This window comes from Onthophagus taurus, chromosome 5 (assembly GCF_036711975.1).
Source record: "Onthophagus taurus isolate NC chromosome 5, IU_Otau_3.0, whole genome shotgun sequence".
In the NCBI taxonomy this organism is placed as follows: domain Eukaryota; kingdom Metazoa; phylum Arthropoda; class Insecta; order Coleoptera; family Scarabaeidae; genus Onthophagus; species Onthophagus taurus.
The window spans coordinates 10079989-10103283 of NC_091970.1; the positions used below are offsets into that span (position 1 = coordinate 10079989).

The 23295-nt window shown below is 34.6% G+C and overlaps 1 protein-coding gene and 1 long non-coding RNA gene across 2 annotated transcripts in view; one reads left to right on the forward strand and one right to left on the reverse strand.

Moving 5' to 3' along the window:
- Positions 1-23295, reverse strand: part of LOC139429878 (uncharacterized) — a 143055-nt gene that overhangs the window by 12032 nt on the left and 107728 nt on the right. The window lies entirely within an intron of this gene.
- Positions 5440-7364, forward strand: LOC111423353 (putative odorant receptor 92a). The gene is made up of 5 exons (XM_071195970.1): positions 5440-5507; positions 5583-5589; positions 6328-6645; positions 6784-7245; positions 7302-7364. The coding sequence occupies exons 1-5, from the start codon at positions 5440-5442 to the stop codon at positions 7362-7364; spliced, it is 918 nt and encodes a 305-aa protein (XP_071052071.1).

Consider the following 23295-nt stretch of genomic DNA (forward strand, 5'->3'; position numbering starts at 1 on the left):
AAGTTACGTTGAGGCAGTCAGCATATGTTTACCAATATTGGTTTAACAGGCAATATTCTACAATTTTTTTTTAAGTTAAGCCGAGGTCGCTTGCGGCCGAGGCAGTCGCAGTATCTTTGTTAATTTTGGCTTAATCAGGCATGGTCATACATTTTCATTTCCAACCTAAGCCGAGGTCGCTTGCGGCCGAGGCAGTCAACATATGGTCACCAATATTGGTTCAACAGGCATCACACAATTATCCTTTTAAGTTGAGCCGAGGTCGTTTGCGATCGAGGCAGGTCATATATGTTTACTAATTGTGGCTTAATCAGGCAATATCATATACTTTTCTCTTTAAGTTACGCTGAGGCAGTCAGCATATGTTTACCAATATTGGTTTAACAGGCAATATTCTACAATTTTCTTTTTAAATTAAGTCGAGGTCGTTTGCAGCCGAGGCAGTCCTTGTATCTTTGCTAATTTTGGCTTAATTAGGCAATGTCATACACTTTCCTCTTTAAGTTAAACCGAGGCAGTCAGCATATGTTCAATAATATTGGTTTAACAGGCAATATCATACAATGTTCTTTTTAAGTTAAGCCGAGGTCGCTTGCGGCCGAGGCAGTCGTTGTATCTTTGCTAATTTTGGCTTAATCAGGCAAGGTCATACATTTTCATTTCCATCCTAAGCCGAGGTCGCTTGCGGCTGAGGCAGTCAGCATATGGTCACCAATATTGGTTTAACAGGCAATATCATACAATTTCCTTTTTAAGTTGAGCCGAGATCGCTTGCGGCCGAGGCAGTTTATGTATGTTTATTAATCGTGGCTTAATCAGGCAATATCATATACTTTCCTCTTTAATTTAACCCGAAGCAGTCAATATATGCTGACCAATATTGGTTTAATAGGCAATATCATACAATTTTCTTTTTAAGTTAAGCCAAAGTCGCGTGCAACCGAGGCAGTTCATGTATGTTTACTAATTTTGACTTAATCAGGCAATATCATACACTTTCCTCTTTAAGCTACGCTGAGGCAGTCAGCATATGTTTACCAATATTGGCTTAACAGGCAATATTCTACAATTTTCTTTTTAAGTTAAGCCGAGGTCGCTTGCGGCCGAGGCAGTCCTTATATCTGTGCTAATTGTGGCTTAATCAGGCAAGGTCATACATTTTCATTTCCAACCTAAGCCGAGGTCGCTTGCGGCCGAGGCAGTTAGCATATGGTCACCAATATTAATTTAACAGGCAATATCATACAATTTCCTTTTTAAGTTGAGCAAGGTGGTTTGTGACCCAGTTACATCTTTAATAAAAGCAATTAGTGATCTAAACGTTTCTTGTCAATCACTGATTACTAATATTTCTCAAAAACAAGCAATTATGGAAATCCAAATTACCGACCTTCAAAATCAAGTTAAAGATAGAGACAATTATAGACCTCATTTTAGTTGTCAAAATTGTGAATAAAGATATAGATCACGTTCCAACTCTAGAAATCGTTCAAATGAAAATCAATCTTCTTCTTCACTTTGTTATTATCACTACAGATTCAAAGATAAAGCGTTGAAATGTCAAAGTCACATGAGGGTTTCAACATTTTATAATTCAAAATTTAATAACAATTTTTCAAAATATGTGGGGACTTTACTCACATATAATAAATAAAATAATCAGTATTTTTGAAAATTGATTTTGTATTCGAAAAATGAAAAATTGACTTCCTTTGGCTGAAGTCTATTGAAAAATAATAATAAAGGAATTTATACATAGTAACGTAAAAAGAATAACTGATTTCTTGATTTTTGAAAAAGTAATTAAAATCAATATGGCAGGGAATATGTGCAACGCATACAGGTCATGTATGTTTACTAATTGTGGCTTAATCAGGCAATATCATACAATTTTCTTTTTAAGTTGAGCCGAGGTCGCTTACGGCCGACGCAATTTATGTATGTTTACTAATTGTGACTTAATCAGGCAATAGCATACACTTTTCTCTTTAAGTTAAGCCGAGATCGCTTGCGACCGAGGCAGTCCTTATATTTGTGCTAATTGTGGCTTAATCAGGCAAGGTCATACATTTTCATTTTCAACCTAAGCCGAGGTCGCTTGTGGCCGAGGCAGTCAGTATATGGTCACCAATATTGATTAATAAGCGATATCATACAATTTCCTTTTTAAGTTGAGACGAGATCGCTTGCGGCCGAGGCAGTTCATGTATGTTTACTAATTTTGGCTTAATCAGGCAATATCATACACTTTCCTCTTTAAGTTACGCTGAGGCAGTCAGCATATGTTTACCAATATTGGTTTAACAGGCAATATTATACAATTTCCTTTTTAAATTGAGCTGAGGTCGCTTGCGGCCGAGGCAGTTCATGTATGTTTACTAATTTTGGCTTAATCAGGCAATATCATACACTTTCCTCTTTAAGTTAAGCCGAGGCAGTCAGCATATGTTCACCAGTATTGGTTTAACAGGCAATATCATACAATTTCCTCTTTAACCCGTCAGTAGTCAATTGTTATAAGCCCGTTACAAGCCTATAAAAAATTCAACTGTTTTGTAGCCTCGGTTATCTTATTTTATTATTCCAAGCTTAATAATAAACTAATAGTTGCTTAATAATTTACACGTAAATTCCATCTACGGTAAATATTTAACGTCAGACCTGGCGTGATCAAATTTGATCATCGGTCTTACGGAATTATCGGATCTTGTTCATGCGTGCGCAGTAACATTTGCGCAAGTTTTAGTTTGCTAGTTTCAGTTTTATGAATGTATTATTTTACTAAATTTGTGTCAGTGGCTTTCTAAAATTCTGAACGCGTATTTTGAATACATAACGAAAGCACAGTGTTCATTTTATAATATAAATACATATGAAAAGGAACAAGAACGACCACTAATATTCACCAATATTGGTTTAACAGGCAATATCATACAATTTTCTTTTTAACTTAAGACGAGGTCGCTTGCGGCCGAGGCAGTCCTTATATCTGTGCTACTTGTGGCTTAATCAGGCAAAGTCACACATTTTCATTTCCAACCTAAGCCGAGGTCGCTTGCGACCGAGGCAGTTAACATATGGTCACCAATATTGATTTAACAGGCAATATCATACAATTTCCTTTTTAAGTTAAGCCGAGGTCGCTTGCGGCCGAGGCAGTCCTTATATCTGCGCTAATTGTGGCTTAATCAGGCATGGTCATACATTTTCATTTCCAACCTAAGCCGAGGTCGCTTGCGGCCGAGGCAAACAACATATGGTCACCAATATTGGTTCAACAGGCATCACACAATTATCTTTTTAAGTTGAGCCGAGGTCGTTTGCGATCGAGGCAGGTCATGTATGTTCACTAATTGTGGCTTAATCAGGCAATATCATACACTTTCCTCTTTAAGTTACGCTGAGACAGTCAGCATATGTTCACCAATATTGGTTTAACAGGCAATATTCTACAATTTTCTTTTTAAGTTAAGCCGAGGTCGCTTGCGGCCGAGACAGTCCTTGTATCTTTGCTAATTTTGGCCTAATTAGGCAATGTCATACACTTTCCTCTTTAAGTTAAGCCGAGGCAGTCAGCATATGTTCACCAATATTGGTTTAACAGGCCATATCATATAACTTTCTTTTTAAGTTGAGCCGAGGTCGCTTGCGGCCAAGGCAGTTTATCTATGTTTATTAATTGTGGCTTAATCAGGCGATATCATACACTTTCCTCTTTAAGTTAAGCCGAGGCAGTCAGGATATGTTCACCAATATTGGTTTAACAGGCAATATCATACAATTTTCTTTTTAAGTTAAGCCGAGGTCGGTCGCGGCCTAGCCTTATTTATTACCTATTCGGAATGCATACAGGAAGAATATCCCCAACAAAACATCCTCGTAAAAACGAAAATTAATATAAAAATTGTGACATAAACATCCACTATACGTTAGTTAGTACACATTCTGTAAAAGAGCGTAAAGAAACGTCAAAGAGGGATACATGATTGAAGCTCTGGTTATAGGAATTAAGAATTCGTACTAATGGCGAGTTTTGATAAAGGTTGGTTTTAGATACATTAAAACGAAATGTGGTGTTGTAACGTGTAAGTCGTTGTGATACCTTGAAGCTCAAGTCACGCAGAAGATCGGTGGTATTCAGAACGACATTAACAAAAGAAAAGAAAGATCAAGTCAGAAACAACTCGGTGTTGCTGCAGAGACAATAAGTAAGGAAGATGAACTTTATGTGCCAAATAACGTACAAAGCATACTTAGGGTCCATATTATGGCACCATAACATAACCCAATGTTGACAAATGCCAAATAGAGGGTTTTTATACACAAAAAATTCGTGAAATTCTAACTGGTCTGATAACAAACCCCAAATTACATAGAGCCTTCTTTACCATATATTCAATATGATGATGATCGAAATGGAATCCTATATAATGCCAAGATTTTTTACTTTATACATGGACCGGAAAATTGTAAGAAAAGTGGAGAGGATAACGTTTCTAAGTAAATGTAATTTTTTGCGATTTGTCATAAATCAGTACTCATGCGGGTGGTCAAGATCCTCCTGTAGTCTAAGAAAGTTCAGATTGGACCCGATCCTTATGAATATTTTATTATCGTCAGCATAGAGTAAAAACTTCTACATGACATGTACATTACAAATAGTAAGGGTCCAAGATGACTGCCCTGAAGCACACTAGATCCAAAGCTACCTATTCTGACCGTCTGACTTCTGTTAGATAAATACGACATAATGCAGTGCACAAGACCATCTAGAATATTCCGTATACGGTATACGGAATACGGTTTATTGAAAGATTCTCTCCCTTACACCAAACGTAAATAGTGTCTAGGGTAACTTGGAGGACTTTGGATATCCTCGACAAACAGATTCCTTTGACCATAACGACAATATCATCAGGGATCACTCCTTCTTGCGGACAGCCACTTCCCGGCCTGAAATGCATTGTGTCACCGTTGAGTAAACTGGAAACTATTCTGTTATCAAGCATATTGCGGATCCAAACAACTATAGTTGATTCCACTCCCCTGTCAAGAGCAGCTGTTTCAAGAGATTGTGGTATTGCGTTGTTGACCGCAGTTTCTATGTCCAGAAACGCACAAATCAAGATCTCTTTATCCTGGATACTCTACCAACCAAGTTGTGTAGAGCCAATTTTGCTGATTTTCCCGCTTGATAAGCATACTGGTGGCGACTGAGTAGACCAGATACCAGTAGCACCGTACAGATTTATTGATAATGACGTTGGGCAAAAACGCTTTGGAAAGCTTTGGGTTTTGTGGTCAATCATGTCTAAAACTTTTGCTTTCGGGTGTGTATATAGGTCTCAAAGTTCAAATGTATCTGCCTTCCTAGACAAGCTGGGTTCTGCGTTGTGTCATATACAGGATGTCTCTGACTTCCTGTTTTATATAGGGGTTATGAATATTAATATGTTGGATTTTGATAGAAGAGCCACAATGAGATTTAATATATTCTTAGACAAATTGTCTTTGATTCCAGACAAACCAGATAAACAGACCTCTAGATATATCAGATCATAACCTAATCCAATGTGATATAGCCTTGAAGTCAGCTCCGATGGTCAGATTGTGCAGGAATATATCTGGCATAGATGACTCCGACTTAAGGCATGATCTCGCTTGTTTACTATATTAATCAAAAAGTAGTCTTTTACTTCATGGATAACGCCCAATATTAAAATAATGATGAAGTTCAGAGAACAGGGTCTGGGTAAATATTGCCGAATCCTACAATAATAAGTGCATTAAACGGAATCAAATCGACAGCTGCTGGAGCTGATGCCTGGAAATCTTCTATTAGTATTCTTCCAGTTCTTTCCAAAGTCTTAGAAAGGTGTATCGAGGTTCAGCTGCTTACATATATGGATGAACACGATGTATTCCCTCCGATTCAATCCGGTTTTCGACCTAGCCACTGCCTTATTAAATGCCACTGATGATCTCTTGAAGACTCGCGATGATGGTCAGAGTGGAGTGGTTATGCTCCTAGATTACAGCAACACTTTCGACAAAGTCAACCACCAACTGCTGTTATCCCTCTTGCATTATGTTGGTATATCTGATTCGGCAGTGTCTCTTATAAATAGCTTATCTGGCCGAGTTCAGGTGGTGAGACTGGATGAGGAATTTTCTGTGAAGGCTGGTGAAGGTCTTTGTTAGCTCCGCTACTACTTACTCTGTACACCTCAACTACCCAAATGCGTTAGACACCCAAATTGAAATTTAAAATTTATGTTTGACATACACATAATCTAATTTTAACCTCAAATTTATATATTTTTTTAGAGTATCGCTTATTATTCCCCGGCTGTAATCGTTTGGTGTTTTGTAACGATACGTGCGACCGTCACGAGAATCATTTACGACGATTATAAGCGATGGCAAACCCCGTTCGTGCCATTTTCGTTATTCGAATTAAAGAAAAGTCCCGATTTCGAGTTGATTTGTATCTTTCAACTGTATTGTTTGACGATTTTCGCATCGATAATCGCATCGATCGATCTCTTAATCGTCGGATTTATCGTACATATTAAAACGCAACTGGAAATGTTAAGAAATTCAATACAACGAATCATTCTTGATGCGGCTACATCAGCTAAAAATGTAATTCCCTTAATATTTAAAATTTATCATTTAAAGTATGCAACCAATATCACAGTATACGCGATTTCCGTATTACACTGTGATATTGGTTGCATACTTGCAACGATGACGTCGGATACGATAATTAAATATTTTTAGGATGGTTATTCCGTAGATTTCGACGACCCATCAACGATTCCTAAAAACCATCTTGATATGGTGTTAAAAAAAATCGTAATTTATCATCATGCAATAATCAATTTGGCATACGAATTTGAAGAACAATTTAATCTTCTTATTTTGACTGTTTTTTTGGCGAACACGCCGATTTTGTGCTTTTCTATGTACCACGCTTCGTTATATCCGATAACCAACGAACAGTCCATACAAGATTTCATGTTTATGTCTGCGATAACCACGCAAGTTTTCCTTTATTGTTATTGGGGTAACGAGTTGGCGTTGGAAAGTCAAAAGGTTGCTTCTACGTGCTACGAAATTAATTTCGTAGGGGCGCATATTTCCTTTCAGAAATCTTTGGTTATAATTATACAGAGAAGTCAAAAACCTATTGAAATAACAGCCGGAAAGTTTACAAGATTAACTTTGATGACGTTTGTGGGGGTAGGTTAAATTTTTTTGTTATTTCAGCGAAAATTCCTCATTCGTTTTTCTTTTAGATGTTACGACTCTCTTATTCGTATTACATGGTTTTAAGAACAAGTAGTGATCTTACAGATTAACACAACGAATCAGACGAATGTAGACTTTAAGTAGAGTTAGTTTTAATATTGTTTTTGTTTGCTGTCTATAATAAATAATAAATAAAAAACTGTCATTCTCCCTCTCCATTTTTACACTATAGAAACGGAAATGTATATAAGACACTGAAACGTGAATTTGGGTCAAAAAGACTTCCTAGAAATCGTTCGGTTTTGGATGAGAGCGATCTATCTAGCCATCCCTTTCGCACGTAACGTCAATGATGATGTGACACGATTGCGCTTTTAGATATATTAAATTCCTTTAATCTTGGCCAAGTTGTTGAGTGTCCAATATTGATATGTCCAATTAATATCTACAATTATTTGAAGTTATCTTAGTATTAGAGGATAAAGATGCTGGTGCAATCAAGGCATCGATTAATATTATATGCTATCGTGAAGAACAGATAATTGCCTATCGACTCTATATGGTGTCGGAATCATATAAGAAAGTTATGACGTCATAAATATTGAAATACGACAATTATATGAACTTTTCTTAGTATTAGAGGAAGAAGATACTTGTGCAATCAAGGCATCGATTAATATTATATACTACTGTGAAGAGCAGACAATTTCCTATCGATTTTATATGGTTTGGGAGTTTTGTCCGAATCATATAAGAAAGTTATGACGTCATAAATATTGAAATACGACAATTATATGCAGTTTTCTTAGTATTAGAGGAAGAAGATGCTTGTGCAATCAAAGCATCGATTAATATTATATGCTACCGCGAAGAGCAGACAATTTCCTATCGATTCTATATGGTTTGGGAGTTTTGTCCGAATCATATAAGAAAGTTATGACGTCATAAATATTGAAATACAACAATTATATGAAGTTTTCTTAGTATTAAAGGAAGAAGATGCTTGTGCAATCAAGGCATCGATTAATATTATATGCTACCACGAAGAACAGACAATTTCCTATCGATTCTATATGGTTTGGGAGTTTTGTCCGAATCATATAAATAAGTTATGACGTCATAAATATTGAAATATGACAATTATATGAAGTTTTCTTAGTATTAGAGGAAGAAGATGCGTGTGCAATCAAGGCATCGATTAATATTATATGCTACCACGAAGAGCAGACAATTTCCTATCGATTCTATGTGGTTTGGGAGTTTTGTCCGAATCATATAAGAAAGTTATGACGTCGTAAATATTGAAATACGACAATTATATGAAGTTTTCTTAGTATTAGAGGAAGAAGATACTTCTGCAATCAAGGCATCGATTAATATTATATGCTACCACGAAGAACAGACAATTTCCTATCGATTTTATATGGTTTGGGAGTTTTGTCCGAATCATATAAGAAAGTTATGACGTCGTAAATATTGAAATACGACAATTATATGAAGTTTTCTTAGTATTAGAGGAAAAAGATGCTTGTGCAATCAAGGCATCGATTAATATTATATACTACCGCGAAAAGCAGACAATTTCCTATCGATTCTATATGATTTGGGAGTTTTGTCCGAATCATATAAATAAGTTATGACGTCATAAATATTGAAATACGACAATTATATGAAGTTTTCTAAGTATCAGAGGAAGAAGATACTTCTGCAATCAAGGCATCGATTAATATTATATACTACCGCGAAAAGCAGACAATTTCCTATTGATTTTATATGGTTTGGGAGTTTTGTTCGAATCATATAAGAAAGTTATGACGTCATAAATATTGAAATACGACAATTATATGAAGTTTTCTTAGTATTAGAGGAAGAAGATACTTCTGCAATCAAGGCATCGATTAATATTATATGCTACTACGAAGAACAGACAATTTCCTATCGATTTTATATGGTTTGGGAGTTTTGTCCGAATCATATAAGAAAGTTATGACGTCGTAAATATTGAAATACGACAATTATATGAAGTTTTCTTAGTATTAGAGGAAAAAGATGCTTGTGCAATCAAGGCATCGATTAATATTATATACTACCGCGAAAAGCAGACAATTTCCTATCGATTCTATATGATTTGGGAGTTTTGTCCGAATCATATAAATAAGTTATGATGTCATAAATATTGAAATACGACAATTATATGAAGTTTTCTAAGTATCAGAGGAAGAAGATACTTCTGCAATCAAGGCATCGATTAATATTATATGCTACCACGAAGAGCAGACAATTTCCTATCGATTTTATATGATTTGGGAGTTTTGTCCGAATCTTATAAGAAAGTTATGACGTCATAAATATTGAAATACGACAATTATATGAAGTTTTCTAAGTATTAGAGGAAGAAGATGCTTGTGCAATCAAGGCATCGATTAAAATTATATGCTAACGTGAAGAGCAAACAATTTCCTATCGATTCTATATGGTTTGGGAACCCCAATGTTTAACTGAAGTAGACCAAGTCGATGTTCCCTGATCGTCGTACCTTACTCGACTAGCGCTGCGGAAACGTATCGTTCTTTTGCTCATACGACTAGGAGGATCCATCTGACGCATCAGAGGGGTGTTCATCCAAGGAATTCCTCACATATATGTAGACGTTGCGAACTTAGACAACATGCATTTAACTACCTAACTACTATTTTCTAAAAACTAATATTACTTGTCAATTTTGTTTAAATATAGTAGAAGGAACTAGTAATATTTCAATGCTATAGATACAAAAGACATATGGGATTTATGACTAAAGCTTCTGAGTTTGTAGTCAAACTTTACTTAATTAGAGACTATAAACGACAAAATGTGTTAGTCAATAACAAGAACATACCTTTAAAGTTAAGTAATTCCATTTTATTAAGTTTACCTCAAAACATTTATGATCTTTTTAGAGATCATGCATATGATGATGCATGTTATTGATGGGGATGAAATACAATGTATAAAGTTAATAATAACAAAATTTATTAACGTAAAGTTATTTAATGAAACCAAGTTAATAAATCAAGAACCTAGGCTTTGACATATGTTAAGCAAACAAATATTATTTATTTATTTATATTTATGAGTTAAGTTTTAAGTTTTTTGTTATGTAATAAAAATTTTTAAGTAAAATACAATTGTTATTAATACAAATACCATGAAAGTACTGTAAAATTCTAATTATATCATGTTTAATTTATTTGTAAGAAATAAACTGTTCACAATTTATACGGTTGCAATTATAAATTAATTAATTATAAAAGAACTGAAATTTTACAGTCCTTAATAAACATTTCAACCATGCTCAATAAAAAAAAAATAATGATAATATACATTTCTTCGTGTACGCCACTGTGTATGTCTGATTTTACCGAAACTATACACGCCACTGTCAGTGGACCAATACCAAAACAAACACTCGACGTTGGCTTCAATCTCGTATACGGGCGGAGATAGGCAATGCTGCTTCTAGTTATACAATTTCTTTGCTTTTGTTTATCGGTTGCAGTATTGATGATTTCGACAATATGTTTCTGTTTTTCAGTCATGACCGCTAAGTAGCAATCAGATACGTGATCTACAGGCTCTGTCCAAATCATGGGTTTTCCGAAAGCTATACAGGGTATCCCGTTAAGCGTACGGAGCGGCTATATCTCAACAACGGTAAGGCCTAGAGGTTTGGAAAAAAAATCTTTATAAGCAAAGTGGGCAAGAGAAATAGCTGGAAATTATTTTGAAGTTCGTAATTCGACCGCTAGGGGGCGTAACTGCCATAGAGAAACATAAAATTCCCGCTATCTCAGAAAGTTAGACGATGACCTATAACTTTGACAACATCATTTAGTAGCTTGGATAATACCGCATCTCTTTTGTTTTGCAATATTTTTCATATCTGTCATAATAAGGGAGGGGGAGGCCAATGCGTTTTCAAATGTTTACATTTTAATATCTCCTGGACCATTCAACCGATTTGAATATTTTTGGTCTTGTTTGCAAGAGCATTTTCTTTTAAAAGATATTTTCAGTAAGACCGCTTGATTTGAAACAAATAAGCTAGAGGGCGTTATCTGCAGCGGTTACATATTTTTGTGATTTCTGAAAAAAAGTTAAATGGAACGGTACTATTTACTTCACAGACCGTTAATCGCCATAAAATTTGCTAAATATTAGTGAAAACAGCATCTCGATATCTCCATCCATTCTCGAATTATAAAAGAAAATGTTAAAAGTTCGTATATCTTAATCGGATCAAGTTACCTTAGGAAACAAATAAGAGAGAACAAAAATTTTATTACTCCTTCACACTTTATCCAAGCTTAGAACTGCTTCAAAACTACTTTTGAGGGGTGTTGAAAAGCCAACGGATCAATGAAACATCAACAATGATAATAAAACAAAATAAACCAAAACACTTAGAATAACTTAAATTTTTGGCAAAAATAATTCACTAATGAGCGAAATGCCTTCCATAAACCTCGATGCATTTATTTAATCTAGTTTCGACGAAAAAAAAGCGCAGCTTAAGTCTCTTCCCTGGACACGTTTTTACTGGTATTTAGTGAATTGTCATATTTTCCCTGGTTTTTGGTTTTTCTTGAAAAGTCAGGTCGTTTAGTCTACCCAATAGATAAAGGGATGAAAGCAATGTGGGTTTTGCTCGAACCAAGAATGCATATTATGCAAGTTTACATCAGCTTGTGGACAGATGCTTCATGCATCCATAGCATTCGTGATAAAAGGTTTGGATTTGCCCAAATCATATTTAAAAGTCAATGGTAATAGTTCAGTCTGTTATCATAATCGGTATCTGTTTAAGGCCTGATGTAAAACAACGTGGTGGAGATATTATTCTCTTGAGAACTCTTGTGGACAATTGTTTTCGGAGTTCCCAGATTATGTGGGATCACATTGCGCACCAATATGATTTACGAATTCATAGAGATGTCTGAATAGGCTACACGTTGCCAGTTTTCCGTAATCGCTAAGTCAATCTTAAAAACACTTCTAGAGAAAAATGTCTTTCTTTGTCGTAATTGCATTGCACATTTTTGCCATGCAGTTGCATCGTATTCAAAACATTGAAAATGAATCATCATACGCTCTATCATACGCTTCTGCGTTAGTAAATGACATGTTTAGAGTTACCATGGTAATGTGATTTGTTTTTATCGATGAGGTAACTGGATCCGATTGATGGCACTCGAGTTTTTAACATTTTCTTCTATAACTCGAGAACGGGTGGCGATATCGAGATGCGGTTTTCACTAAAATTTAGCAAATTTGAAAGTGACTAAGGGTCTGTGAAGTAAATAGTATCGTTCCATTTAACTTTTCTTAAAAAATCATAAAAATATGTAATCGCTGCAGATAACGTCCTCTAGCTCATTTGTTTTAAAGCAGACGGTCTTACTGAAAATATCTTTAAAAAGAGCATAAAATGCTCTTTCAAACAACACCGAAAACATTCAAATCGGTTGAATGGTCTAGGAGATATTAAAATGTAAACATATGAAAACGCATTGGCCTCCCCCTCCCTTATTATGACAGATATGAGAAATATCGCAAAACAAAAGTGATGCGGTATTATTCAAGCTACTAAATGATGTTGTCAAAGTTATAGCTGATCGTCTAAGTTTCTGAGATAGCGGGAACTTTATGTTTCTCAATGGCAGTTACGCCCTCTAGCGGTCGAATTACGAACTTCAAAATAATTTCCAGCTATTTCTCTTGGTCACTTTACTAATAAGGATTTTTTTCCCAAACCTCTTGGCCTTACTGTTCTGGAGATACAGCCGCTCCGTACGCTTAACGGGACACCCTCCACATTTAACCGCGTTGTCTCCAAATTTACGGTGATACCAACAAATACGTCGAAGAATTGTAATTGTAATTGTTTTCACAATTCTCGAGATAGACATCGTTCTTCGTCACGTCACTCGCGGAATAGATCTAATTCAACGAGTTATTCGACTATTTGTTGGTATCACCGTAAATTTGGAGACAACGCGGTTAAATGTGGAGGAACATATTGCAAATTTTATAATTCCTTCACCGACAAAAACAAAAATTTTCCATCGACATCAAAAAACTAATAAAGGTTTCAAAAGAAAAACAAAATTTTTCCAAATTCAAAATTTTGACAAAAAGTCAACCTCAATTTACGGTAAATTCTGTCAGTTCGCGACTTTTCATTTTTGACAATCAAAATAACCTAAATTTTTTAATTGACACTGGAGCTGACATTTCGGTTCTACCTCACAAATTATATCCGAAACGTAACCAAGATACCAACTCAAACCTTTCTGCCGCTAATGGTACTACAATTACTACATACGGTAAAAAAATGCTTACAATTTCATTAAATCTAAGAAGGAATTTCCCATTCGTATTTACTATAGCTAATGTTAGTAAACCAATCATTGGTGCGGATTTCCTTCATGCATTTGGTATCTTGGTGGATATAAAAAAGAAGCGATTGGTAGATTCGAAAACCAATCTGTTTTCAATTGGTTCCATTGTCAAAAATACTATTCCAACTCCCAAAATTTTTTCTTTTGAAACCAAATATACAACACTCTTAAAAAATTTTCCAAAATTAACGTCTACACCGGACTTTACAAAACCAGTTGGACATAACACTCGACACAGAATTGTTACCAACTCACACTTACCGTTTTGTCGTCCCCGACGTTTAGACGTGCACAAACACAACATCGCAAAGAAAGAATTCGAACAAATGGTGGCATTAGGAATCTGCCGACCCTCTTCTTCTTCTACAGCGTCGCCTCTTCACATGGTTCCTAAGAAAGATTCCAACGATTGGAGACTACCGACAACTCAACAACATCACAGTTCCAGATCGTTATCCTCTTCCGCACATTCAAGATTTTAACTTACATTTACACAATTGCAAAATTTTTTCAAAATTAGATCTGGTACGAGCTTATCACCAAATTCCTGTAGAAGAGGACGATATTCCTAAAACGGCTATCACTACACCATTTGGTCTGTTCGAATTCACGAGAATGCCTTTCGGTTTACGTAATGCGGCACAAACCTTTCAAAGGTTCATAAACGAAGTTCTATCTGGCTTAGATTTCCTATTCGTATATCTAGATGATATTCTAGTAGCCAGTCGCAATGAAGAAGAACATTATCTTCATTTACAACAATTGTTTGAGAGGTTAAGCTCTTGTAATATTAATATACAACCAACAAAATGTGTTTTTGGAGTTACAGATTTAAATTTCCTAAGTCATCAAATTTCTGCTGAAGGCCCTTCGCAATCTAAGGTTAATGCCATAACTGAATTTCCAAAACCAACCACACTAAAACAATTACAGCGATTCTTAGGAATGATAAATTTTTATCACAGATTTTTACCAAACATTTTAGCTCCTTTACATCATTTATGCAAAACACTTTATTCACAAAAACTTAAATCAATCACTTCTTGGACACACCTTCACGACATTTCCTTCACTACAGCCAAAGAACTTTTATCAAAATCCGCAGCATTTTTTTCTCAAAAATTATCTTCAAGCCAAATAAATTATTCAACTTTTGATAGAGAATTGTTAGCAATTTACACTAGTATCAAATTCTTTAAACATTTTTTACATGGACATCAATTTGTAGTTTACACTGACCACAAACCTCTAATCAACACAATTTTTTCTAACACAGAAAAAACTCCGCGTCAGACACGATATCTTACTTACATAACACAATTCACATCAGATATCAGGTACATTACAGGAGAATCAAACATTGTAGCGGACACGTTGTCCAGAACAAATATTGATTCTCTAAATTCACAGTACCCTGACACACAAACCTTAAAGAACGCGCAATTTAACGATACAGAATTAACACATTTACTAAACAAACGATACTCAAAGACGCAAACTACTAAATATAACCTATCGCAACAAACAACATCACATTCAGATGTAAAGCTTTGGTGCGTACCAAATACCACAAAAATTTCGTAAAACATTTTTCAACAAATTTCACAACTTAACACATCCTGGTATTCGCGCTACTACACACATCATCAAAACACGATTCTTTTGGCCTCACATGACAAAACACATTCAGTTATGGACAAAAACCTGTTTGCGATGTCAACAAACAAAAGTTCAAAAGTACACAAAATCACCTATTAGTAAAATTGATTTGGTCGGTCCTCTCACTCCGTCCCTTGGCAGCACATATGTGCTCACCGTAATAGATCGTTTCACGCGTTGGCTAGAAGCTTTTCCTCTCAAAGATCTTCTATTGCGGATACTTTGTTTCGGCATTATTTCAGCCGATTTGGCATTCCTAGCACTATAACCCATGATCAGGGACGACAATTCGAATCAAAACTCTTTTCAAAATTTCACACCCTTCTAGGAACACGTCAAATTCATACATCCCCAAAGCAACGGAATTTTAGAAAGGTTTCACCGTTCTTTAAAAACAGCCATAACTGCCAGAGGTAACACTACGAGGTGGAACAATGATCTTCCCTTGGTTCTCCTAGGCCTCAGATCATCTCTTAAGGAAGACCTAGGTTGTTCATCTGCTGAACTTGTATACGGTCAACCACTTAGGCTTCCAGGAGAATTTTTTGTTAATATTCAACACCCTTTGGAATCTGATCCATTGCTATCTAGTTTACGAGAAACATTCTCTTGTTTGAAACAGTTTTTCATTCCAACCAAAAACCATTTATTCATAAAGATTTATTCATTTCAAAATTTGTTTTTGTCAAAATTAATGGGATTCAACCCTCTTTACCACCAAGATATGAAGGCCCATTTAAAGTGATAAAAACATTTCCGAAATATTTTGTAATTTTTAAAAATAACAAGGAAGTAGCTGTTAACATCAACAACCTTAAACCAGCATTTCTTTTAAAAGAAAATTACATATGTCACCACAGCGAGGCAATCAATTCTCATAATATAAAAATTCAAAAAAAAGTTACTTTCAATTTTTAAATATAATTTATTTTTTCTTTAACCACCATATTCCTCTTTTTATTAATCTGTATAGGAGGGGAAGTGGCTGTAGCATGCTGTGCACACGACATGTACAAAACAAAGGAGAACGTTACTATATAAAATTATTAATATTATTATCATTCAAAATAATCAATCGATTTTATCAGTCCTGTGAATGTAGTTCGTATTATTATTTATTAAAATATTAATTTATATTGTGGATACATACATATATATCCACAATCACGTTCCTTTAGCTCAACCTGTAAGATTTTTCTCAATTGACCACATATGTAGCAAAAACTGTTAGGATGATTAATACACTTCATTTGTATGTTGAGAAGCTAACAACGATTATCTTATGTATGCTAAACTCACAATTTGACACTGTTTTAAAGGATAACTTGATACAATTTGACACTACGTACAGTAATATTAGCGAAAATACAGTCAAATCATAGGTGGGCAAAAATCAATGAGTGTGGCAAAAACTTTGTCGATCAGTGTAATCATTTGGTATTAGTTTCCAGTTAACTGGTATACTTTGGCACTCATTTGGTATTCTTTTCCAGTTAACTGGTATACTTTGATAATCATTTGGTATTCTTTTCCAATTAACTGGTGTTCTTTGGCAATCATTTGGTATTCTTTTCCAGTTAACTGGTATACTTTGATAATCATTTGGTATTCTTTTCCAGTTAACTGGTATACTTTGGCAATCATTTGGTATTCTTTTCCAGTTAACTGGTTCATCTGATATACCATATCGCATCTACCCTCCTTTTCAAATTAATGGAAATTGAACGTATTATAATTGGATAGTCCATTTTACTTTAGAATTTCAATATTAGATTCTGTGAGCTATTCGTTTTTCCTTTATCATTAAAAGACACGCACCCATTAACAGTTGGAATTTAAAGAAGACTAAGCATACCAGAAATAGAGTAACTATTTGTTATACGTAATGAGCGAATTCCACCTTTAAACTGGGCGTTGCCTCGAATAGTAAAAACACTTTTTAAATCAAACCGTACAACCGGAAGTAAATGCCGCCCCAGATAATTTTTATTACTTTGTTTAAGAAGATGTTTATCGCTTCCATAATTTATATGAGCCGTTAAGGAAATAATGGGATATCTTTGTTTACAAATCCGGATGGATTATTTCTTTTTTAAATAAAATCTAGTTTACAAATTTATTTTAATTAATATGCGTTCAAGTCCGTTTATGAAATTGGAGGCAATTTAGCGTCGGCGATGAGAAATGGAATATGGTACAGCTTCGAAATATTAATATAAAGCCCCTAAAGCTTCTGGAGCTCGTGAAAACAAAAGGGAAGGAAAATCTAAAAAGTGAAATATGTACAGTATAAGCTTCTACGTAGAGATATTATTATTATTATTATTACGTTTTGTTGTGAATTATCAGGCAAGAACACACTCAGTATTTACCGAAAACAACAATAACCAACATCACATTATCTGAAATTCACCACCACCCAAAGCGTAGTAAATTTCCGGGAACTCGGAATCGAATTCCATTACAAACAGTTTCCACAATTTCCAACATTCTCGACTGTGTTGAAATTATAGCTTCTAATGTTTTCATTTCCAACCTGTATTATTCATTAACCCGTGAACAATCTTCGCTATTATTTTAATAATTATAAATTACCCATCAAATTGTTCGAAAAATTGAATCGAATAAAAGAACGAACATATAAGTCCAATAATATTTTATTCGATGACGTAATTTATCAGTCAATTTCGGTCTGCGAGTTGAGAATATTAAATTTCGCATACCGCCTCCAAATACCGAGTTATGAACTCGTTCCTATGGGATTTGTAAAGCGATTCTAGAGCGCTTCTGGAACGAGAACACGAGCGAATTTTGTTAAATTCTTTTTACCGCCAATAAACATTAAAAACCACCATCGCGAACATAATTAATTTTTAAGTTTTCCAATTAAAAAGTACCCCCATAAAAAAGAATCTTGTATCGTAAATTTCTTTTTATTTTCGTTTTAGCGGCTAAACAAACTGCGATATGATGTGATATGGTGGTTTGACAAAGAAGTTGTTTGCATCCCATTATCGCGAAAAGGGAAAACATTCGAATCCGCCAATCGAAAAATAATGATTCAATAATCCTTTAATTGGAACATTTTCGAAGCGAAAAGAGACATTTCAAGTTTGGTTTATGTCTTTGTACGATAAAACAGGAACGTTTGTGTTTCGTTGGGTTCTAATTAAATTTCTGCTTTCCCTTTTATTTCATTAAAATTCTCCCATCTCAGTTTTCCACTCCAAATAATACTTAATAATTACTATTAAATAATTATATTTCATTTCATTTTAAATTAAAATTTTCTTTCTTTTTTATAATCATCAAGATAATGCTAAAATTAAGAAAGTTACTTGATAAATTGTCCCTAATATAGTAAAGTCAGCTATCTCATCGACTTCATAGATCATACACTACTCTGCCTCATTTCTAAGCTAAGCATGACAAGTCAATCTTACCTTAATATGAAATGTTATTGCTAAAACAATGGAAAAAACATAAATCAGCAAAAATGTCAATAATCAGTATAAACCAGCAATAAACTTAGCCTGGACCTCAACACCTATTTTAACACCAAAACCTAAATCTAACATACAGTGTGTTAATTAATTATCGTACCCGACGTCATCATTGCAAGTATGCAACCAGTATCACAGTGCAATACGCATCATACGCAAATCGCGTATTGCAATAAAAATATTGTGATATTGGTTGCATACTTGTAATGATGACGTCGGGTACGATAATTAATTAATTAACACACTGTGGATATATATGTATGTATCCACAATATAAATTAATATTTTAATAAATAATAATACGAACTACATTCACAGGACTGATAAAATCGATTGATTATTTTGAATGATAATAATATTAATAATTTTATATAGTAACGTTCTTTTTGTTTTGTACATGTCGTGTGCACAGCATGCTACAGCCACTTCCCCTCCTATAAAGATTAATAAAAAGAGGAATATGGTGGTTAAAGAAAAAATAAATCATATTTAAAAATTGAAAGTAACTTTTTTTTGAATTTTTATATTATGAGAATTGATTGCCTCGCTGTGGTGACATATGTAATTTTCTTTTAAAAGAAATGCTGGTTTAAGGTTGTTGATGTTAACAACTACTTCCTTGTTATTTTTGAAAATTACAAAATATTTCGGAAATGTTTTTATCACTTTAAATGGGCCTTCATATCTTGGTGTTAAAGAGGGTTGAATCCCATTAATTTTGACAAAAACAAATTTTGAAATGAATAAATCTTTATGAATAAATGGTTTTTGGTTGGAATGAAAAACTGTTTCAAACAAGAGAATGTTTCTCGTAAACTAGATAGCAATGGATCAGATTCCAAAGGGTGTTGAATATTAACAAAAAATTCTCCTGGAAGCCTAAGTGGTTGACCGTATACAAGTTCAGCAGATGAACAACCTAGGTCTTCCTTAAGAGATGATCTGAGGCCTAGGAGAACCAAGGGAAGATCATTGTTCCACCTCGTAGTGTTACCTCTGGCAGTTATGGCTGTTTTTAAAGAACGGTGAAACCTTTCTAAAATTCCGTTGCTTTGGGGATGTATGAATTTGACGTGTTCCTAGAAGGGTGTGAAATTTTGACAAGAGTTTTGATTCGAATTGTCGTCCCTGATCATGGGTTATAGTGCTAGGAATGCCAAATCGGCTGAAATAATGCCGAAACAAAGTATCCGCAATAGAAGATCTTTGAGAGGAAAAGCTTCTGGCCAACGCGTGAAACGATCTATTACGGTGAGCACATATGTGCTGCCAAGGGACGGAGTGAGAGGACCGACCAAATCAATTTTACTAATAGGTGATTTTGTGTACTTTTGAACTTTTGTTTGTTGACATCGCAAACAGGTTTTTGTCCATAACTGAATGTGTTTTGTCATGTGAGGCCAAAAGAATCGTGTTTTGATGATGTGTGTAGTAGCGCGAATACCAGGATGTGTTAAGTTGTGAAATTTGTTGAAAATTGTTTTACGAAATTTTTGTGGTATGTATGTTCGAGGATTGTTTGTTGAAATGTCGCACCAAAGCTTTACATCTGAATGTGATGTTGTTTGTTGCGATAGGTTATATTTAGTAGTTTGCGACTTTGAGTATCGTTTGTTTAGTAAATGTGTTAATTCTGTATCGTTAAATTGCGCGTTCTTTAAGGTTTGTGTGTCAGGGTACTGTGAATTTAGAGAATCAATATTTGTTCTGGACAACGTGTCCGCTACAATGTTTGATTCTCCTGTAATGTACCTGATATCTGATGTGAATTGTGTTATGTAAGTAAGATATCGTGTCTGACGCGGAGTTTTTTCTGTGTTAGAAAAAATTGTGTTGATTAGAGGTTTGTGATCAGTGTAAACTACAAATTGATGTCCATGTAAAAAATGTTTAAAGAATTTGATACTAGTGTAAATTGCTAACAATTCTCTATCAAAAGTTGAATAATTTATTTGGCTTGAAGATAATTTTTGAGAAAAAAATGCTAAAGGTTGTGTTTTATTGTCTATAGTCTGTGATAAAACTGCTCCTATACCTTTACTTGAGGCGTCTGTCGTCAGTGAAAGAGTTGCTTGTGGTGATGGGTGTGCAAAAGTGACGGATTTTGATAAAAGTTCTTTGGCTTTAGTGAAGGAAATGTCGTGATGGTGTGTCCAAGAAGTGATTGATTTAAGTTTTTGTGAATAAAGTGTTTTGCATAAATGATGTAAAGGAGCTAAAATGTTTGAGATGTTTGGTAAAAATCTGTGATAAAAATTTATCATTCCTAAGAATCGCTGTAATTGTTTTAGTGTGGTTGGTTTTGGAAATTCAGTTATGGCATTAACCTTAGATTGCGATGGGCGAACGCCTTCAGCAGAAATTTGATGACTTAGGAAATTTAAATCTGTAACTCCAAAAACACATTTTGTTGGTTGTATATTAATATTACAAGAGCTTAACCTCTCAAACAATTGTTGTAAATGAAGATAATGTTCTTCTTCATTGCGACTGGCTACTAGAATATCATCTAGATATACGAATAGGAAATCTAAGCCAGATAGAACTTCGTTTATGAACCTTTGAAAGGTTTGTGCCGCATTACGTAAACCGAAAGGCATTCTCGTGAATTCGAACAGACCAAATGGTGTAGTGATAGCCGTTTTAGGAATATCGTCCTCTTCTACAGGAATTTGGTGATAAGCTCGTACCAGATCTAATTTTCAAAAAAATTTTGCAATTGTGTAAATGTAAGTTAAAATCTTGAATGTGCGGATGAGGATAACGATCTGGAACTGTGATGTTGTTGAGTTGTCGGTAGTCTCCAATCGTTGGAATCTTTCTTAGGAACCATGTGAAGAGGCGACGCTGTAGAAGAAGAAGAGGGTCGGCAGATTCCTAATGCCACCATTTGTTCGAATTCTTTCTTTGCGATGTTGTGTTTGTGCACGTCTAAACGTCGGGGACGACAAAACGGTAAGTGTGAGTTGGTAACAATTTTGTGTCGAGTGTTATGTCCAACTGGTTTTGTAAAGTCCGGTGTAGACGTTAATTTTGGAATTTTTTTTAAGAGTGTTGTATATTTGGTTTCAAAAGAAAAAATTTTGGGAGTTGGAATAGTATTTTTGACAATGGAACCAATTGAAAACAGATTGGTTTTCGAATCTACCAATCGCTTCTTTTTTATATCCACCAAGATACCAAATGCATGAAGGAAATCCGCACCAATGATTGGTTTACTAACATTAGCTATAGTAAATACGAATGGGAAATTCCTTCTTAGATTTAATGAAATTGTAAGCATTTTTTTACCGTATGTAGTAATTGTAGTACCATTAGCGGCAGAAAGGTTTGAGTTGGTATCTTGGTTACGTTTCGGATATAATTTGTGAGGTAGAACCGAAATGTCAGCTCCAGTGTCAATTAAAAAATTTAGGTTATTTTGATTGTCAAAAATGAAAAGTCGCGAACTGACAGAATTTACAGTAAATTGAGGTTGACTTTTTGTCAAAATTTTGAGTTTGGAAAAATTTTGTTTTTCTTTTGAAACCTTTATTAGTTTTTTGATGTCGATGGAAAATTTTTGTTTTTGTCGGTGAAGGAATTATAAAATTTACAATATGTTCCTCCACATTTAACCGCGTTGTCTCCAAATTTACGGTGATACCAACAAATAGTCGAATAACTCGTAGAATTAGATCTATTCCGCGAGTGACGTGACGAAGAACGATGTCTATCTCGAGAATTGTGAAAACAATTACAATTACAATTCTTCGACGTATTTGTTGGTATGTTTTGAAATTGGGTAGTCAAAGAATTTATTTGATTTTCCAAATTTTTTGTCCTGTTGTCCTGTTGTTGTTGTTGTTGTGTAATGGTAGTCACTAGTGCTTGACACGTTAACGTCAGATTTTGGATTGTTGTTAGTAATTCGTCGTGTGGTGGTGTTTTTGTGGTGCGATGTTTTTGAACTTCCGAGAGGTGTGTTGAGGTCGACGTCAAATTCATTGATTCCCACACCTTGTCGGCAATGGAAAGAATGTCCACCACGTCCTCTTTACTAGAAGCGAGGAGTGCAACCGAAACAACACGAGGTAGTGGATATATATGTATGTATCCACAATATAAATTAATATTTTAATAAATAATAATACGAACTACATTCACAGGACTGATAAAATCGATTGATTATTTTGAATGATAATAATATTAATAATTTTATATAGTAACGTTCTTTTTGTTTTGTACATGTCGTGTGCACAGCATGCTACACACACTGTGTATTCTAAATTCATTAAAGGCAAAATTGCAGAAAAATGGAAAGCAAGAAAAAAATTGCAAACCGATAGAATTCCTAGTGATAAAACTAAGTTAAATCAAATAATTACTTAAAAAGTCTTACTGACGATGACTGTACTGATTATTCTCTGTGGAAACCAACCAGAAAGCTTAAACAATAA